The 20,497-nt window shown below is 43.3% G+C and overlaps 1 protein-coding gene across 5 annotated transcripts in view; it reads left to right on the top strand.

The window, feature by feature from the left end:
- Window positions 1–8,989, top strand: part of DPY30 (dpy-30 histone methyltransferase complex regulatory subunit) — a 30,688-nt gene extending 21,699 nt beyond the window's left edge. For 4 of the 5 annotated variants that reach the window (XM_077813512.1, XM_077813510.1, XM_077813514.1 and 1 more), the window contains exons 4-5: window positions 2,055–2,197; window positions 4,566–4,854. In XM_077813512.1, coding sequence (XP_077669638.1) covers window positions 2,055–2,197; window positions 4,566–4,638 — 216 coding nt within the window. In that variant the 3' untranslated portion in view covers window positions 4,639–4,854. Of the gene's footprint in view, window positions 1–2,054; window positions 2,198–3,198; window positions 3,335–4,565; window positions 7,752–8,335 lie in introns of those variants that run through there. The other variant, XM_077813509.1, reaches the window with a different exon arrangement.
- The last annotated feature ends 11,508 nt before the right edge of the window (window positions 8,990–20,497 follow it).

Below are 20,497 nucleotides of genomic sequence, written 5' to 3'. Positions count from 1 at the left end.
TGACCCAAATTGGTCACTAATCATTGCACATTTTCTGTATATAATGTTTTTCTAGAGCTGTAAAGCGATTAAAAATAATTGCGCGAATAATCGCACTGTTAAAGAATAATAGAATACCATTTATTTAAATATTTTTGGATGTTTACTCATTTTCAAATATATTGGTTTCAGTTATAACACAGAATACAAAGTGGTGTACAGTGCTCACTTTATATTTATTTTTGATTACAAATATTTGTACAGCAAAAAACCAAAAAATAGTATTTTAATTCACCTAATACAAGTACTGTAGTGCAATCTCTTTATCATGAAAGTTGAACTTCCAAATGTAGACTTATGTACCAAAAAACCCTGCATTCAAAAACAAAACAATGTAAAACTTCAGAGCCTACAAGTCCACTAGGTCCTACTTCTTGTTCAGCCAATCACTCAGACAGACAAGTTTGTTTACCTTTACAGAAGGTAATGCTGCCTGCTTCTTGTTTACAATGTCGCCTGGAAGTGAGAACAGGCATTTGCATGGTACTGTTGTAGCCGGCGTCACAAGATATTTACATGCCAGATGCATTAAAGATTCATATGTCCCTTGTTGCTTCAACCACCGTTCCAGAGGACATGCATCTATGCTCATGACGGGTTCTGCTCAATAACAACCCAAAGCAGTGCGGACCGGCACATGCTCATTTTCATCATGTGAGTCAGATGCCACCAGCAGAAGATTGATTTTCTTTTTTGGTGGTTCGGGTTCTGTAGTTTGTACATCAGAGTATTGCTCTTTTAAGACTTGTGAAAGAATGCTCCATGCCTCATCCCTCTCAGATTGTTAAATCATGGGTTGTGTTCTGTAGCTATTTAGAAATTTAGAAATTTCACATTGGTATCTTCTTTGCGTTTTGTCAAACCTGCACTGTCAAGTGAGCACTGTACACTTTGTATTCTGTGTTGTAATTGAAATTGATATATTTGAAAATGTAGAAAAACATCCAAAAATTTAATTTCTATTGGTATTTTATTGTTTAACAGTGCAATTAATCGCAATTAATTTTTTTAATTGTGACGAATTTTTTCATTAGTCGCGTGAGTTAACTACGATTAATCAACAGCCCTAGTTTTTTCTTACTTACAGGGTGCGTTCTGTGAGGGTTGTGGTTTTGGTTTTTTCGTATTTACAACTACCATGGACAGACTTCTTTGAACTACCCAGGATGATTTCTAGATCTTACCCCAAATGTTCTTTGCATGTTTAGAATAAATTATAGACTAACTTTCTGTAGTGCTGATGTTAAAAATATATCCATGTGTGGCAAAACTGACAATTTTGGAGGACGTTATGTTAAATTATATTGTGTGTGTGTAAAAATCCATTTGACAATAGTATAAGATAATTCATTTAATATTTTCTGACCAAAAGGTTACAATATAGTGGAGCCAAAAAAGTGGAGGAAATGTATCTATTTTGTGCGTAAGCATTTCAGCGTTTTAAAAAGATTAATAACTTACTGTATTGGAGCCTGATTTCACACAGGGATTTGCATGGTTGGACCAAGTACCATGTACCATGGTCTGTTCCAAGTACCATTGCTGGCAGGGGAACGCTTGGTAAATGCAAGTGTCCTATCCTGCAAATCCTTCTTGCAGGATTTGGTCCTACTTTTTGAAGCCTGGTACTACACATGCTCACAAGAGCAACTTAATGAGGACTGCTTACATAAATAAAATCATTCTAATCTATAACAGTTGGCAGGGAAGAGCCATGAATATAAAAGAGCTGATGAAAATGGTAGTGTAGGGGCTGCCTCCAGTTTCAAGAAACTTAATGTAGCTTATATGGCAGCATGCTGTTAGAATCTAACATAGGGCTTTCTATATTTAACGTAAGAAAACGGAATTGAGATTCTCAACCAAATTAAAAATATGGAGTGAAATTTGAGGATAATTTCACTCCATCTTCTAATACCCTTATCTGATTGCTTTTGCTGAATGTCTGCTTTTAAGTAGACTTTTTATGTACTAATTTCAATACTTTTATTCACATGATGCCTTGAATTCATCAGAGGATAGTAGAAAATGAGAAGATTAACGCAGAGAAAACATCAAAGCAGAAGGTGGATCTTCAGTCGTTACCTACACGTGCCTACTTGGATCAGACAGTTGTGCCTATCTTACTACAGGGACTTGCTGTACTTGCAAAGGAGAGGTAAAGAACTTAATGTAGCATTTTTCTCAAAGGAGGCTCAGATGTGGCCAGGGCCTTCCCACTTACCGGCTTGCAAAACCAGTTTGTCTCCATCAAAAGCTCACGTATGGCATTTGGGGTGGATGTAATAGCATGTCTATTCTCTTGAGCAGCCAAGATGTGTTCTGTAACTAGCTGCTTGTGATGTGAGCTGTATAAGAGAATATCGGTAATCTCATTGTCACAAGGACATGTAGTTTTAGTGCAAGGTTTTCACAGGGTAAATAAGAATGTAGTCTGAATAAATCTGTTGCATGGTTCCTCATGGCAAGAGCCTGGAAAGACATTTCACCAGCATTCTTAACCTGGCTCAGGGTTCTTGAATGAGTCCTGCTCCTTCAGTAAGTAGGTACTCCTCATGCTGTCTCTTACTTTATTGAACAAGGTAGTTCCAGAAAATCCAGCTGGTAATAGCATATAAATTCTTCCTCGGCACTTATTCTTGGGAGTTCATACAATGAGAGATTGTGCTGTAGCGGCATACTAATGATACTGTTCCCTTTGTTTGAAGACTGTTTTGCCAGGAGGCCTCATATATATACTTTGAACAACATGGAAAGGATGTTCCTCAGTAGAAACACTCAATTGTCCTTCCTCTCCGGTTGATTCCTGTCATCTAGGTATAACTGGAACCACTTGAGTGTCATACTGCACATGCTAATAATACCCCTTTGTTGCCGAAGGAACAACCTTTGGCTAATCTTATCAAAAACTTCGAAGGACCACAATGGACTAAGTTAAAATCATGAGAACCTTCATACCTCTCCCAGTGGTATCTTAACCCCAAAAGAACATTTGAGTTTAAACTAGAAGCCACCCACATCAATAACTAACCACTTAGTTGCTGTGTAGAGACAATATTCTGCTTATAAACTGTGTGCAGATCTTCTACTGATTTATTTGGGGTTCTGCTTTGGATGGAGAGTACTATGTAGTCCTAAATTGATATATTCCAGACCACAGTTAAAACTTTTGGACGCTTCCCTGGAATGAGTGTTATAACCTGATATGTGGGGTGAGACAAGTTGGATTACCAGGACTTATGCACTACACTTTTCTGCGGCTGAAGAAAAACAAATCTTACCTAGCAAGGCTGTGGTGAGGCTTAATTGTAAAGCAGTTTGCATGTTAGTGTTTTTTCTTCCAATAATTTCAACTGTTATCACAAGTGTTGGTTAGAAAAAAATATTTGGCAGAAGCAACAAAGATATCTTTGAGGCAGACTGTTCTAATGGAGGCACTAAACAGTTGCTATCTGAAGTAAATCAAATAACAAGACAAGAACAAAGCAGACAAGGAAGCTGGCTACTTTAAATCTTTACCTTACCTGGCAGGAGTTGGTGAAATAGGCAAATGCATTAGAAATTACATTAAATAAATTCAGTGTGTAAACTTGGGTAATTCACTTGACACTTTAAGATGGATATGGGTTAGAGGGGGAGAGAGGCCAGCCTTTCTAAACTGACTTCATTTGCCTAGTCAGTGTCACTTCCATTGTCTCTCCTTCCCCTTAGATCCACTCTTCCTTCCCTACTTCGTATGCAGTCTCCCTCCCTTCCAGAACCTGTGCACAGCATCTTCCCCTGGTAGCTGCTTAATATAATTGTGGACACATTTTAGGCGTTGTCTGTCTTACCGATTAACTGTGAACCATAAGCCTCTAAAAAAATAAAATGAGAAATGTTGATTACCATAGAATTATATATGCATCTGAATTATAGTTATGAAGAATGTTTTCTTCTCAGGCTATGACTACACTGAGCCAGGTGTGACTCTCCTGTTCATGTACACATACTTGCACTTACTCTCATCAAGCTAGTACAAGTAGAAATAGCAGTGTAGCTAGGGTAGCACAGGTGGCAGCAGCAGAGGCATGGCTGAGCTGTACTAAGTATACATCCTCCTGAAACTGGTGTGCATTTACTTGGCACAGCTTAGCCATGCCTCTGCTGCTGAAACTGTGGCTGAACTGCTATTTATACTCACTAGTTTGGTGACAGCTAATATGAGTGTGCACATGAGCAGAAGAATCACATCCCTAGAGCTTATTGTAGATGTAGCCTAATAATGACAATTGTGTAGTGGCTATCGAGGACCAGGAAGTGTTGCAATGGGAATCTTAATAAATGGAGGAACTTCCTGGCTAGGGAGTTTTCTAGTTGCTGCTGAAACATGACCCTTTGTGATTGTTATGCTACAAAGCTGAACATTTCTAATTTGTCCAGTGCTTTTACAAGTAAGTCTCTGTTTTCAGTGAAGATGAGCTCTCCAGCTCACTTAAATGTATGTGACAAATAGTAATTACGCTTGATTTTTTTTATCTCTACAGACCGCCAAATCCTATTGAATTCCTAGCAGCATATCTTTTAAAAAACAAGTCACAGTTTGAGGACCGAAATTAATTCCATGGGAAGAGGACGACAGTTTGGCTGCTAAACTTAGATGCTAATTTGCCATGATTCATTCTTTGCTGTAAAAATCATACAGAACCACCAATGTCTTTCAGACTGCACAATTTCCCTTATCTTTTCTTGAGTTATTTAATAAAGTACATTTTTATTCTCACTAGTCTTAAACTACATGTTAAGTGTCCTTCAGAATAAAGTATTGAAAGTTCACAGCTAGGTGAAAGCTTGAATAATTCCAGTGAAATATTTCACCTCAGTACATGAAACAAATGTAATGATCTTACTGGTAAGAAATTACTAAAAATCAGACTTGGTTTTATGTAGCTCCTTTCCTGTTAAAGATATCCTAAACTATTAAAGCCATAAATTCTGTGTTAGTAGTATAGAATTCAATATTCGCTGCTCCATCAATGGTAGAAGACAAGCAGTCATCAAAAGCATGTGAATATCCTTGGATGCTAGAACTTTATTTAGTGAGATGTAATGTGTATTAAGAAAGACACCTCACTTCAGAGTCCTGTAGGATCCTTGATTTTTACTAGACAAGAAGTGGACACAAGGTACCATAGGGGAACGTATCATCTGAACAACAACATCCAATTCTGCTGATACATTCATGCTACAGCAGTGGGCGATAGAGCATTATTTATTGGTAACTTCCTTAATGCGTTTTATGGAATAATAAGGGAATGATCCATTTAGTATCTACAAATGTTCTTACACTAGCCAAGTCTTGCAGTGATCTTGTCCTGCCATTAATAAAGGTGAATGGAAAAAAGAATGAAGCATTGTTTGCCATATACCTAACAGCTTTCTTTTAATTCTGGAACATCAATAGCATTACCAATTTAAAAGGGACACAGCTTGAATTATGTGAAATTGACTTATTTAAAATAAAAGTCCAGTGTCTAATAATAGAGCATCCTTTAAACAGTATCCTCCTCAGATTTTATAAATACTCAAAATAACTATATAGATTTTTGTTTCCTTGCTGATGTTTGAGGGGAAACGAAAACTGACTATACAAAGTGCTATCAAAATGCACAAAGTAAACACGCAATACTTTTTTCTTTTCATTTACAGTAAGCTTGTGTTTTACTGGTAACTGCAATAGGTAAGCAACTTCTAGCTATATGACTTTTTTCAAAAATGTTCTTAATATAAGCAGAAGTAGTTAATCTTCTGTAGCCAAATGATCTCTTGAGTACTGTCTTATGTTTCACAGTATGCATCATCATTATACTCCATATCCATGCTCCCTATTTCTGTTGTGAGTTTTACCTCTGTGCGCTTGAAGAGGAAAGATCAAACCTGTCATCCACTGGCTAGAGGGCTTCACATCCAGTTCTAACTTCTGTTCGGCAGCAGTGTCAGGCTATCTCTAGATCTGCTTTCCTTTGGTGTATAGGAAATCCTTTAGAAACATTCTAAATTTTATGCAGATTTGTTCCTTTCTTTATCCCAGCTAGGAATCATTCTGTGTCTTCTCTTTAAGCAGCAGCTTCACTTCACTTAGAGACAAAAGCTATGATCCTTATGTGCATTTGCTCCACAGCCTTTGGTGCTGTTCCAGCTTGCATCCTCAGCCACTGGCCCCTACCATGGGTATGGTAGGAGTGGTTCCCTGGAGTCTGGCACTTGAACTCAATGAAATAGTGCCAATCATGGAGAGGAGCTGTCTCCATTCTAACCCCCCAACTTGATGCCACAGAAGCTGACAACTTCCATTCACACTTCTGTGTGGTTCCAAGCTCTACCTCAGCAGAGGATGCATTGGTTCTTCAGATTCTAGCCCCAGGAAAGTCCCAGCCCCACTTAAATAGCGCTGCACCTCTGTAAACCTCAGAGTGATACCACAGGCCCTTTTGACAACTAAGTGGGCATCTCTACTGTTCTCTGGTCACCACAAGCCAGCTTCACTAACCACCAATGCTCTCATCAGCTGGAGGCAGGTGCCTTTTCCTAAATGATACGGCATCCCTCTTTAGACTGTTCTAATAACATGCCCATCCTTCCTCCTCAAGCAATGCCCCCACTTAAAATTTTTGCACGTTTTACAAGTTTTTGTAACTTTAATAGTTGCTATTTAACATTTCCCTAGTTACTGATGGCATAAAAAGTATTTCATTATAACTGTAATAACTGCATTATCCCTAGCCTGATTCTTGGCCCTGGTCTACACTAGGACTTTAGGTCGAATTTAGCAGCATTAAATCGATGTAAACCTGCACCCGTCCACACGATGAAGCCCTTTATTTCAACTTAAAGAGCTCTTAAAATCGATTTCCTTACTCCACCCCTGACAAGTGGATTAGCGCTTAAATCGGCCTTGCCGGCTCGAATTTGGGGTACTGTGGACACAATTCGACGGTATTGGCCTCCGGGAGCTATCCCAGAGTGCTCCATTGTGACCGCTCTGGACAGCACTCTCACCTCAGATGCACTGGCCAGGGAGACAGGAAAAGAACCGCAAACTTTTGAATCTCATTTCCTGTTTGGCCAGCGTGGCAAGCTGCAGGTGACCATGCAGAGCTCATCAGCAGAGGTGACCATGATGGAGTCCCAGAATCGCAAAAGAGCTCCAGCATGGACCGAACGGGAGGTACGGGATCTGATCGCTGTTTGGGGAGAGGAATCCGTGCTATCAGAACTCCGTTCCAGTTTTCGAAATGCCAAAACCTTTGTCAAAATCTCCCAGGGCATGAAGGACAGAGGTCATAACAGGGACCCGAAGCAGTGCCGCGTGAAACTGAAGGAGCTGAGGCAAGCCTACCAGAAAACCAGAGAGGCGAACGGCCGCTCCGGGTCAGAGCCCCAAACATGCCGCTTCTGTGATGAGCTGCATGCCATTTTAGGGGGTTCAGCCACCACTACCCCAGCCGTGTTGTTTGACTCCTTCAATGGAGATGGAGGCAATACGGAAGCAGGTTTTGGGGACGAAGAAGATGAGGAGGAGGAGGAGGTTGTAGATAGCTCACAGCAAGCAAGCGGAGAAACCGGTTTTCCCGACAGCCAGGAACTGTTTCTCACCCTGGACCTGGAGCCAGTACCCCCCGAACCCACCCAAGGCTGCCTCCTGGACCCAGCAGGTGGAGAAGGGACCTCTGGTGAGTGTACCTTTTAAAATACTATACATAGTTTAAAAGCAAGCATGTGAAAGGATTACTTTGCCCTGGCATTCGCGGTTCTCCTGGATGTACTCCCAAGCCTTTGCAAAAGGTTTCTGGGGAGGGCAGCCTTATTGCATCCTCATGGTAGGACACTTTACCACTCCAGGCCAGTAACACGTACTCGGGAATCATTGTAGAACAAAGCATTGCAGTGTATCTTTGCTGGCATTCAAACAACATCTGTTTTTTATCTCTGTGTTATCCTCAGGAGAGTGAGATATAATTCATGGTCACCTGGTTGAAATAGAGTGCTTTTCTTCAGGGGACACTCAGAGGAGCCCATTCCTGCTGGGCTGTTTGCCTGTGGCTAAATAGAAATGTTCCCCGCTGTTAGCCACGGGGAGGGGGGAGGGTTGAGGGGGTAGCCACGCGGTGGGGGGAGGCAAAATGCGACCTTGTAACGAAAGCACATGTGCTATGTATGTAATGTTAACAGCAAGGTTTACCCTGAAAGAGTGTAGCCATTGTTTTATAAAATGTGTCTTTTTAAATACCGCTGTCCCTTTTTTTTTCTCCACCAGCTGCATGTGTTTCAATGATCACAGGATCTTGTCCTTCCCAGAGGCTAGTGAAGCTTAGAAAGAAAAAAAAACGCACTCGCGATGAAATGTTCTGCGAGCTCATGCTGTCCTCCCACACTGACAGAGCACAGACGAATGCGTGGAGGCAAATAATGTCAGAGTCCAGGAAAGCACAAAATGACCGGGAGGAGAGGTGGCGGGCTGAAGAGAATAAGTGGCGGGCTGAAGAGAATAAGTGGCGGGCTGAAAAGAATAAGTGGCGGGCTGAAGAGAGGGCTGAAGCTCAAATGTGGCGGCAGCGTGATGAGAGGAGGCAGGATTCAATGCTGAGGCTGCTGGAGGACCAAACCAGTATGCTCCAGTGTATGGTTGAGCTGCAGCAAAGGCAGCTGGAGCACAGACTGCCACTGCAGCCCCTCTGTAACCAACCGCCCTCCTCCCCAAGTTCCATAGCCTCCATACCCAGACGCCCAAGAACGCGGTGAGGGGGCCTCCGGCCAACCAGCCACTCCACCACAGAGGATTGCCCAAAAAAAAGAAGGCTGTCATTCAATAAATTTTAAAGTTGTAAACTTTTAAAGTGCTGTGCTTAAAGTGCTGTGTGGCATTTTCCTTCCCTCTTTCACCACCCCTCCTGGGCTACCTTGGTAGTCATCCCCCTATTTGTGTGATGAATGAATAAAGAATGCATGAATGTGAAACAACAATGACTTTATTGCCTCTGCAAGCGGTGATTGAAGGGAGGAGGGGCGGATGGTTAGCTTACAGGGAAGTAGAGTGAACCAAGGGGTGGGGGGTTTCATCAAGGAGAAACAAAGAGAACTTTCACACCGTAGCCTGGCCAGTCATGAAACTGGTTTTCAAAGCTTCTCTGATGCGTATCGCGCCCTCCTGTGCTCTTCTAACTGCCCTGGTGTCTGGCTGCACGTAACCAGCAGCCAGGCGATTTGCCTCAACCTCCCACCCTGCCATAAACGTCTCCCCCTTACTCTCACAGATATTGTGGAGCACACAGCAAGCAGTAATAACAGTGGGAATATTGGTTTCGCTGAGGTCTAAGCGAGTCAGTAAACTGCGCCAGCGCGCCTTTAAACGTCCAAATGCACATTCTACCACCATTCTGCACTTGCTCAGCCTGTAGTTGAACAGCTCCTGACTATTGTCCAGGCTGCCTGTGTACGGCTTCATGAGCCATGGCATTAAGGGGTAGGCTGGGTCCCCAAGGATACATATAGACATTTCAACATCCGCAACAGTTATTTTCTGGTCTGGGAATAAAGTCCCTTCCTGCAGCTTTTGAAACAGACCAGAGTTCCTGAAGATGCGAGCGTCATGTACCTTTCCCGGCCATCCCACGTTGATGTTGGTGAAACGTCCCTTGTGATCCACCAGAGCTTGCAGCACTATCGAAAAGTACCCCTTGCGGTTTATGTACTCGGCGGCTTGGTGCTCCGGTGCCAAGATAGGGGTATGGGTTCCGTCTATGGCCCCACCACAGTTAGGGAATCCCATTGCAGCAAAGCCATCCACTATGACCTGCACATTTCCCAGGGTCACTACCCTTGATATCAGCAGATCTTTGATTGCGTGGGCTACTTGCATCACAGCAGCCCCAACAGTAGATTTGCCCACTCCAAATTGATTCCCAACTGACCGGTAGCTGTCTGGCGTTGCAAGCTTCCACAGGGCTATCGCCACTCGCTTCTCAACTGTGCGGGCTGCTCTCATCTTGGTATTCATGCGCCTCAGGGCAGGGGAAAACAAGTCACAAAGTTCCATGAAAGTGCCCTTACGCATGCGAAAGTTTCACAGCCACTGGGAATCGTCCCAGACCTGCAACACTATGCGGTCCCACCAGTCTGTGCTTGTTTCCCGAGCCCAGAATCGGTGTTCCACAGCATGAACCTGCCCCATTAGCACCATGATGCATGCATTGGCAGGGCCCATGCTTTCAGAGAAATCTGTGTCCATGTCCTGATCACTCACGTGACCACGCTGACGTCGCCTCCTCGCCCGGTATCGCTTTGCCCGGTTCTGGTGCTGCATATACTGCTGGATAATGCGTGTGGTGTTTAATGTGCTCCTAATTGCCAAAGTGAGCTGAGCGGCCTCCATGCTTGCCTTGGTATGGCGTCCGCACAGAAAAAAGGCGCGGAACGATTGTCTGCCGTTGCTCTGACGGAGGGAGGGAGGGAACGGGGGCCTGACGATATGTACCCAGAACCACCCGTGACAATGTTTTAGCCCCATCAGGTATTGGGATCTCAACCCAGAATTCCAAAGGGCAGCGGAGACTGCGGGAATTGTGGGATAGCTATCCACAGTGCAACGCTCCGGAAGTCGACTCTAGCCTCGGTACTGTGGAAGCACTCCGCCGAGTTAATGCACTTAATGCACTTAGAGCATTTTCTGTGGGGACACACACACTCGAATATATAAAACCGATTTCTAAAAACCCAACTTCTATAAATTCGACCTTATTCCGTAGTGTAGACATACCCTTGCTTGCATATTTATACCTGCGTCTGGAAATTTCCACTACATGCATCCGACGAAGTGGGTATTCACCCACGAAAGCTTATGCTCCAATACGTCTGTTAGTCTATAAGTTGCCACAGGACTCTTTGCTGCTTTTGTAATATATGAATACATCATCCTGCTTCTTACCAAATACAGAAGACATTTATTGAATACATTTGCCTTTTCTGCATTATGATTGATAGTTTTACCATGGTTGTCTAGAAGTGGACCTATGGTATTGCTAGAATTTCATGCGTTCCTGGTGTATTTGAAGTATTCCTTCTCAGTATGCTCAGCACTACTGGCTGTAGAGTTTTCATGGATTTCTTTGTCAATTGGCTGCATTTCCTAACTGCTGATTTGTACTCACTGCTCTCAGTCTCTCCTTTTTTCATCTGTTTATAGTAACTTCTTTCACTCCCTTCTTAACCAGGAAGGTTTTTTAACCAAAGCAGTCTTCTTTCATGATTGCTGATTTTGGTGTTTAGTAAGCTACTAACACCAATAATTAATTACACACAGCAATCATAATTTGCTAGAATCACAGAGAGGGAAAGGTATATGGAGAGTAACAGACGTCCATTGAAGAATTATGTATCAATTCCTTAATTAAAGATGCATTATCAGAAAAAAAAAACCCTTATAATTATGAAAGACATTTTTATAACTCTTTGAGGATTAGTTTGTTACTCATATTTTCTTTGCATTGAACTTTTTCATCCAATGTTTTCTTGGTATCTGTCTCAGAATAAATACTTAATGTTATGTAATACTACATAACAGAATATATAGCATTTTGATCATCATGCCTGCATGCAAAACATTTTGCTTAACAGGCTCTAAACTTCTTCCTTTTCAACTAGGTAATGTCAGAGAGTGGGATGGCACTTTAAGGGAGTCAGGGTTCAGCACTCACCTCCAACTATGGAGTGTAATCCTGTAAGGACCAGAAAAGCTTACTTTAACTCTGATGTAAATGTAGCCCTACAGGGAGCAGGATAGGAAAAAGCAGGATGGCTGCAGGGAATAGATAAACTCCTGCAAAAGACCTTTGCTCAGGGGAGAGGATGTGATTGAGATATTGAACTTGTGTTTAACAATTTTGTTCAAAGTAATAAAACCAAAGCTGTGAAGAAAAGAGACTGAAATCCTGTGGCTGGAGAGCATTCTTTAGTGTATGGACTGGTGATATAGCCCACTGGCTTGCAGGTAACCCAAGCAAACTATGGAATTGTGTGGATGCAACACTTGAGAAATACCAATTCTCTGTTTTTTCCAAAACTTGCAAGAATGAGTGAATGTGGCAATGACCATTGCTGTAGGATATTGGAATCCAGACTGGCAACTCCTTAGCAATAGTAAGGTTAAAAGCTTGGTTAATAGTAACAGAAATGGTAGAATTTGATTTGACTGTCATCAATTCTTAAGTAAGAGCACCAATAGAAATTTTCTATGTTCACAATGTTATTTGATTCTTTGATTCCCTAATATTCCCATTTTTCACTTTTTCCATATTTCCAATTTAATGAGAATATTCTAGTAAGTTGTCAAGGCCTCAACAGATAATTCCCTTCTTGTCATCTAATTGTGTCTAACTCTTAAAAAGCTAAATAGGCAACAAAGCACAAACAAAAATTCCCTCCCCCTCCCCCCCATTTGAAAGTATCTTCTTTCCCCATTGGTCCTTCTGGTCAGGTGCCAACTAGTTAATGGAACTGATTAACCCTTTACAGGTAAAGGAGGGATTTTATGCTACCCTTAGCTGTATGTTTATGACACCATATTTGAAATTTTCCTGGAGTACCTGAGCACAGATCTCCAGCAAGGAAGTGAGAGGATCAGTAGATTCATTTGTATGATTTCAGGCTATATTCCCTTTTTGTCTGCTAAAATACAAATATTTACAGATATTCCTTTCACACATATATAAGAGTGATCCTCTCCCCTCAAGTGTTCATCTTTCCCTAAGGCAGATGCCATTGTAGGGAGTTAGTGTTTCAATGAAAATGTAAAAGTGTGGGTTGTATCGCCAATGGCTCTAAAGTGCTGGCAGAGGAGTGGTCGGAAGAGGGACGATATTGAGAGTGAAGAAGAAAACTCCTGTATTGCCCAAGAATTCAAAGGGAGGAGATTTGGCTGCAGGCTCTAATATTATGGTTTTGTCAACACAGCCTCTCATAGTATATTGGAAACCATGAAAAATTGGAAGGAAACTTTTGATTCCAGTAGTCCATGTGTAATAGCAGTAGAGGGCAGAGTGACTTATGAAGAAAAGCAGTGTTAAGTCTGGTTTCAGAGGAGCAGCTGTGTTAGTCTGTATCCGCAAAAAGAACAGGAGTACTTGTAGCACCTTAGAGACTAACAAATTTATTAGAGCATAAGCTTTTGTGGGCTACAGCCCACTTCATCGGATGCATAGAATGGAACATATAGTAAGAAGATAATATATACATACAGAGAAGGTGGAAGTTGCCATACAAACTGTAAGAGGCTAATTAATTAAGATGCGCTATTATCAGCAGGAGAAAAAAACTTTTGTAGTGATGATCAAGATGGCCCATTTAGACAGTTGACAAGAAGGTGTGAGGATACTTAACATGGGGAAATAGATTCAATATGTGTAATGACCCAGCCACTCCCAGTCTCTATTCAAACCCAAGTTAATAGTATCTAGTTTGCATATTAATTCAAGCTCAGCAGTTTCTCATTGGAGTCTGTTTTTGAAGCTTTTCTGTTGCAAAATTGCCACCCTTAAGTCTTTTACTGAGTGGCCAGAGGGGTTGAAGTGTTCTCCTACTGGTTTTTGGATGTTATGATTCCTGATGTCAGATTTGTGTCCATTTATTCTTCTGTGTAGAGACTGTCTGGTTTGGCCAATGTACATAGTAGAGGGGCATTGCTGGCACAGGATGGCATATATCACATTGGTAGATGTGCAGGTGAACGAGCCCCTGATGGCGTGGCTAATGTGATTAGGTCCTATGATGGTGTCACTTGAATAAATATGTGGACAGAGTTGGCATTGGTCTTTGTTGCAAGGATAGGTTCCTGGGTTAGTGTTTTTGTTGTGTGGTTGCTGGAGATTATTTGCTCCAGGTATGGGGGCTGTCTGTAAGCGAGGACTGGTCTGTCTCCTAAGATCTGTGAGAGTGAGGGATCATTTTTCAGGATAGGTTGTAAATCTTCGATGATGCGCTGGAGAGGTTTTAGTTGGGGGCTGAAGGTGACAACAAGTGGCGTTCTGTTATTTTCTTAGTTGGGCCTGTCCTGTAGTAGGTGACTTCTGAGTACTCTTCTGGCTCTGTCAATCTGTTTTTTCACTTTCGCAGGTGGGTATTGTAGTTTTAAGAATGCTTGATAGAGATCTTGTAGGTGTTTGTCTCTGTCTGAGGGATTGGACATGCAAGGGGTTACAGAATGAGACTGTTAGTTCTAAACTTCCGTCAGGTGTCCTGATTAATGACAATATAATTCTTCTTCAAAAACAGGGGGGGGAATTTAAAGGATTTTAACTGGAGTGTTTTGACTTATGAAAAAGGTGATGTTAAAAATCTACACCCACTCCCTTCCCCTTTCTTGATCTAACTTCAGCTGAAAAATGACCCTCCTTTGTGTATCACTAAAAGCTCTTCTTGTTTCCTTCAAAATCTCTGATGCTTAAAAGGCAATTAAAGTGTTCTACCTGCCCCACCCCTATCCTTCCCCAACTGCTTACAATTTAATTGTGCCACTTTGACATTTATTACTAAGCATTATCACTGTTTTAGAGATAATTTGTTAGAAATGAAGCACTACTTTTATTCTAGGAGTAGCAGTTGCTATCCTGCCAGATGCCAGGATCAGGGTAATAGAAATTAGTGTGGAATTTTTCACTGGGGGTAATGCATCTGAAGAACTTAGCCTTTGTTTCAGTATGCAAATTATCTGTGAAAAGTGTGTGGTGTGATTTCTTCACACACACACACACACTTTTTTGGTGGGGGGCGGGTTGGGCAGTTATTGATAATTCTCTGACACCTTTTCCCAGAATGTTTGGAGTCAGGGGCTGGGATCAAATGGAGAGAAACTCCTGCTGAAGCCAATAGGGAGGCTTCTGCATGGGGGGAAATGGACAAACCATTTCCTGGGCTAATGGTGAACTAGGACTGTGCTGCCCCCTGAGTGGGAAGGGACAGCTTGACTCAGACCAAGACAAGCTTTCAGTTTTTTGTCTTTTGGGCTTGGCAACCGAGACAGACAGACAGAACAGCTCAGGGGGAAGTCTGATTAACTCCCCCGCCCCACAAAGGGAGTCTTTGAACTGTTGTGGGAAAGTTGCATGGATCAGGCAGTTCCAGCACTGGGGAGACCCATATCCACAGTGGCAGCCGGAGATCTGCCAGCTGAGGCCTTCACAGGACTCCAGATCAGGGAGCCTGGTAGGAGCCGGTGTGGGATCTAAAAAAGGACTTAGGCGTTGCAATGCTGAGCGTGATGATGACTAAATTTTAAGCACCTAAAAAATTACAGGAACAGTGCCACACCCCACAAAGTCAAGCTGGGTTCCTAGACTCACCATACAGTGAATGGGGAGAGAGAGGCACCTCAGAAGTGAGACACAAAAGCAAGCGTGCTAGGTGGGGAGCCACTTAAACTAGCTGACAAGTTTCAGAAACTAGCTGAGGGAAAGTGCCAACCAGAGGGGGTATGCTAAGCTCTGTCCCTCTCATGGAGATAAGCAGCATCCTGTAGCTCTGACTTCGGTGCCTATCTCTGCTTAGTAATGCGCAAACAGAACCTGTCTCCTGGAGGTGCCTTGGCCACCTAAGCTGTTTCTTGTGGGAATGAGTTAGGTGCCTGCCTCACTCCACACACACGGGCTGCCAGAGGTCGTTCCTTGTAACTCTCAGCCCAGTCGTTAGAGCAGTGACAGTCTCCTGGGGTGTGGTAAACCCAGATTCAATTCCTATTTCTCAGGAGGGTGCTCTAACCATTGAGCTAGGGGATATCCTGATGTGGGGCTTCTCAGTCTCTTCAGTTGAAGCTTTCCACTGTAAATAAATGAGTGATTGGAGCAAGGAGATTGGACCCAGGATTTCCAACCTTGTAAGTCTAGGGACTTACTGGTACGGGGGGCTGGGCTGGGGCTGGCTCTGGCCCCCGGAAGGGGTGGGGCTGGGGGAGGTCAGAGCCAGCCCTGGCCCACCCTGTATCGGCAAGTGCACCCTTCCCCCTCCACGCGGTAACAGCAGCAGCCAGGGGCTCTGGCAGCGATTTATAGGGCCCTGGGCAGTAGCGGCAGCCGGAGCTCTGGGCCCTTTAAATCGTCCTCAGAGCCCCGCCGCCGCTTCCCCAGGGCTCCGGCAGCAGGTCTCCGGGGACAGGGCTCCGGCCGCCACTACCGCCCTGGGCCCTTTAGATCATCTCCAGAGCCTGCTGGAGCCCGGGGAAGCGGTGGCAGGGCTCCGGGGATGATTTAAAGGGCCCAGGGCTCAGCCGCTGCTACCGCCGCAGGCCCTTTAAATCGCCACCCCAGCCCCACCGCTGCTACCCCAGGGCTCTGGCAGTGGGGCTCTGGCAGCAATTTAAAGGGCCAGGGGCTCCAGCTGCCTGGGGAAGCCGATCCACCCCGGTACGGCACACCATGGCATACCAGCTTACTTTCACCTCTGTGGATATCCTAACTGCTGGACTACAGAGTCATTCTCTCTCTGGCCCAGCGATTATTTAAATATTTATCCACAGTGGATCTCTCTCACTCTCACACACACACTCCTCTCTTTCCCTCTTCCACCAGCCAGAGGTTGAACAGGACTTGATCTGGTAGGTGATCTCTGAGCACCTCTACCAGATTGGGCCCTACATAGGAATTAGGCAGCTGAGTGCCTATATTTCCCAGTTTGTGAATTGTTTTGGGCTTAGGCCAGAGATGGATGTCTGGATGCCTAGAGGGAGGAAGCAGTGTGCATGCCCAGAGGTGGGAATTTTTACCCTGAAAACTTACTCAGCTAGTGAGTTTAGGGATTTACAGGGTTCGGTGGGAGTGCTGTGTATTGCAAAGGAGCCAAAACTGGGACTTGGGAGCCTACTATGATGATATGTGGAATCTTCTGTAATATTTTTATGAATCCTTTATGTGCCCCAGTTTCCCCTACATTTCACATGCTACCCAGTGGTGAGGAGAAAAGGACTGTTTGCTCCTAGGGCAGGCTAAGAGACCTAGGTATGAATATTGCCTAGCTGTTTGAGGCTGACTGGATCATTAAAAAGGACCTGCCAGGGCTGAGCTCATATCAATGGAGTAGTGTTTCTCAACTTTTTTATTCTGGTGATCCCCTTTGGACTTAAAAAACTACCCTTTAGGAAAAAATTGCAGCCCTCTTTCTTCAAGCCTGGGGCTTCAGGCCAGCTCAGATAAAACATGTATATTAGCTTTGCGCAGCCCCCTGTGGCATGGTGCCCCTGGCAATTGCCCTGCTTTCTACCCCCTAATGCTGGCCCTGCTTTTGACCCTTCCCCCATCCCCACTCTGACCGCCCCCTGGGGGTCAGAACCCCCAGGTTGAAAAACACTGCAATGGAGAATCTGAGAAGACAATGGAAAACCTCATCACCAGGAAGTTGACACCTAGCAACTGAGGAGGTGGTGGAAGATGTATTTCTCTGCTTCTTGGCAGGGAAGCTGAGCAAAGTCCCCTAGCTTGAGAACAAAGGACTGGGAAATGTAAGATGCGGGGACAAGAATTGGTTGCTGGAGGGAGACCGGGGTCTTACCAGGAAACTGTTTAAGGAAGTCAGAGAGAAACAGAGCCTGAACGTGGAGTTTGCTACACCTTGATTGGGCTCTGGGCTAACCAGATGGACTTGGACTATGGTTTAACCTCCATTCTCTACACTAACATAAGGGCTTCTATGCTGTGGTCCAGTTGACTAATGAATCCTGTTGTTTTGACAATGCTGTTTGAGTGTCCCTGCAAATACTGACTGAGGTGCACTAATCCCTGGAGCGTGTACGAGTTTCTATCAGGAGTCTATGTCAGTTGAATTCACTGAACAGAGATCTCTGTATGAAGCAGGAGTGTTGGAGCCCCAGAGTTGTAGTCTTGGGAGGCTGTGAGGCCAGGTGGACTATCCTGAAGGAAGAGCAAGTCCCCTGGGGGGTCTGACACACTGAAGGGATTCTGCCCAGGGCTGAAGACGCAGTAAGAGTTCTTTGCTGAAGCCGGCCAATGTTCACAGCACTGCAGTACTCCTCCCCGGACTCAACCTCAGCATGCCAGCTGCTTAGAAAGGTGCCCAGGAGGGAGCTGGGGTTGGGAGGCAGGGAACTGACTGATTTGTTAATGTTTAGTAGATACTTATTGGTTAAACCCTAACCCTTTCCTTTCCCAGATTGTATCTTCCCAGCTCCCAGTAAAGTCTCCCTTTATTATACAGTTGATTTTGAGTGTTATTTCTTTGCTAGGGTTTGTGTTGAAGTACTTTTATTGGTTTGGTATGGATCACAGTTGAGAGGGTCAATCGTGGTTCAGACTGTCAATAAACTGGGCAGACACTGCCACACTGGTGGTATATTCTATAATTAGATTTAACCAAACCAGCAACAAATGTGTGCTCCTGGGTCACTATACTAGCTTAACATGGAGCCACAGACAGTCCCCTTAGACGCTCCAGCCTATATTACCACCCAGACAAACTGAACTTCTGTGATGATGGCGGGGGGTCAGTCACTTACCCAGGTCAATGGATGCTCAGGACCTTACACCAAAGACAATGCTGTAGCCAATCCTTCAGTTAACTAAAGATTTATTAACTAAGAAAAAGCAATGCGTTACTAAAAGGTTAAAGCAAATAAAATACGTTACAGTTGGATCAAAGTATATTTGAAAGTCATGTTAAATCTCCTAGTTTTCTATAAGTCTCTCTGAATTGTCCAACTAGTTCTTAGGTACCTCACTGCTTTTGTTCAAAATTTCCTGTCATAATTCACCCATCCAGAGCTGGGGTAGGAAAGAAGTGGCCAATGTCCTTTGTTCTCCCCTTTTATATCTTGACCCTTTTTGCTGGCAAAATCCTTGCTGTGCTTTGTCATCAGTCCTTCATATGACTTGCAAATCTTTGCCTGCACCTTCTGCGTATGTGCTGGTTGAGGTGTCTTTGGGGATGACATGCAGAAGCTCTTGGTGACAGCTCCTTTGTTAATCCAGAAGAATTAACCTGTGGGCATTTTGCAGATCCACAACATGTTTGAGTTACACACATATAGCAAAATTTCATAATTCCACACACAATGTTGATAGACACATCATAAAAAGATAATACTCAGATTACAACTATTCCAATGATACCTCCCAAGGCATACTTTATACAAGATTTACCACAAGTCTGTAAAAGTGGTGACCATATTAGTGTAGATGGTCATCTTCCCCTTTAGATAGCATCACATAACTCTTCACAATGGGTGAGTTAATTTGGTTGAAACACTGAATACAAATAACAACAGGAGCCAAATTAGCTCATTCATCTTAACTGCTATTCTGTTTTTGTTCTCCCCCTCCCCCCGACCCTCACCAGTGCAATCAGGTGGGAAAATGAAGGGGGTAGGGGAGACAGCAACTGGAATACAGGGAGCTGCAAAAACAAAAGGGCAGCAGTGGAAACTAGTGTGTTTGTTAAAAGAAAAGGAGTACTTGTGGCACCTTAGAGACTAACCAATTTATTTGAGCATGAGCTTTGTTGCTTCTTAAAGAGAAGTGGAGTAACAGAGCAAAAGGACATGCTGCTATTCACAGGTACTGTGACATTCAAGGAGTTCAGCTGTGGGTGGCAGTATCTAAAGTGTTTGAACTTCTAAAGACCAACAATTCCACAGTGATCTCAATACACAGTACAAGTTTCCAATAGAAAATTATGTGAAGCAAGACTTCATCTCAGTCTTGATTGGACAGAACAAATTTCCTCCAAGAGGTGTGGTTCTGTGCAAGTTCAAAGTAAAATGACTTTCATGTCTTCTCCCTTCACTCTCCAAAATAGCTTTTGGTAAAGAGTTTAGCTTGCTATGCTAGGTCAGCCTGGAATTTCCAAGCTCAGAGCATCTATGCTAGTCTCCAGTTCAGCTGTCACTTGCCATCAGAATTCCTATCATTCAGCTGTACTCATAAATGCTGATGTCAATGTCACCTGCTAACTGTGCTTCCATCTAGGCTAGATTGAGAGAAACAAAAAGTTATTCTTTGCAAGGGAATGTTGTTGAAGAATGACTGTTAGGAAGGTCTCTTCAGGGAGGCTTTATACAAGAGAACAATTAAGAACTTGAGCCTAAGAGCAATGAAACAATCTATAAGTTTTTTTTTAAAAGGCTTTTTAGAATTGATATCTTGGATATGTATTTAAAAACTGGTTTCAGACAGTTTCATCAGACATCCGATGAAGTGATCTGTAGCTCACGAAAGCTTATGCTCAAATAAATTGGTTAGTCTCTAAGGTGCCATAAGGACTCCTTTTCTTTTTATTTAAAAACTGCATTCCTTTAAGCCTTTATTTGTTAATTTTGTGTCACTTGATAGTCATGCAGCACTTCCTCAGACAGCCTGGGTTAGAAAAAGTAGCTAGTTACTATTTTAATATTCATATCAAGTGAATGCAGTGTCCAAAATAGAGTTCG

This window comes from Eretmochelys imbricata, chromosome 3 (assembly GCF_965152235.1).
Source record: "Eretmochelys imbricata isolate rEreImb1 chromosome 3, rEreImb1.hap1, whole genome shotgun sequence".
In the NCBI taxonomy this organism is placed as follows: domain Eukaryota; kingdom Metazoa; phylum Chordata; order Testudines; family Cheloniidae; genus Eretmochelys; species Eretmochelys imbricata.
Note: the sequence above shows the minus strand (reverse complement) of the source record. Positions and strands in the feature narration are given on the sequence as shown.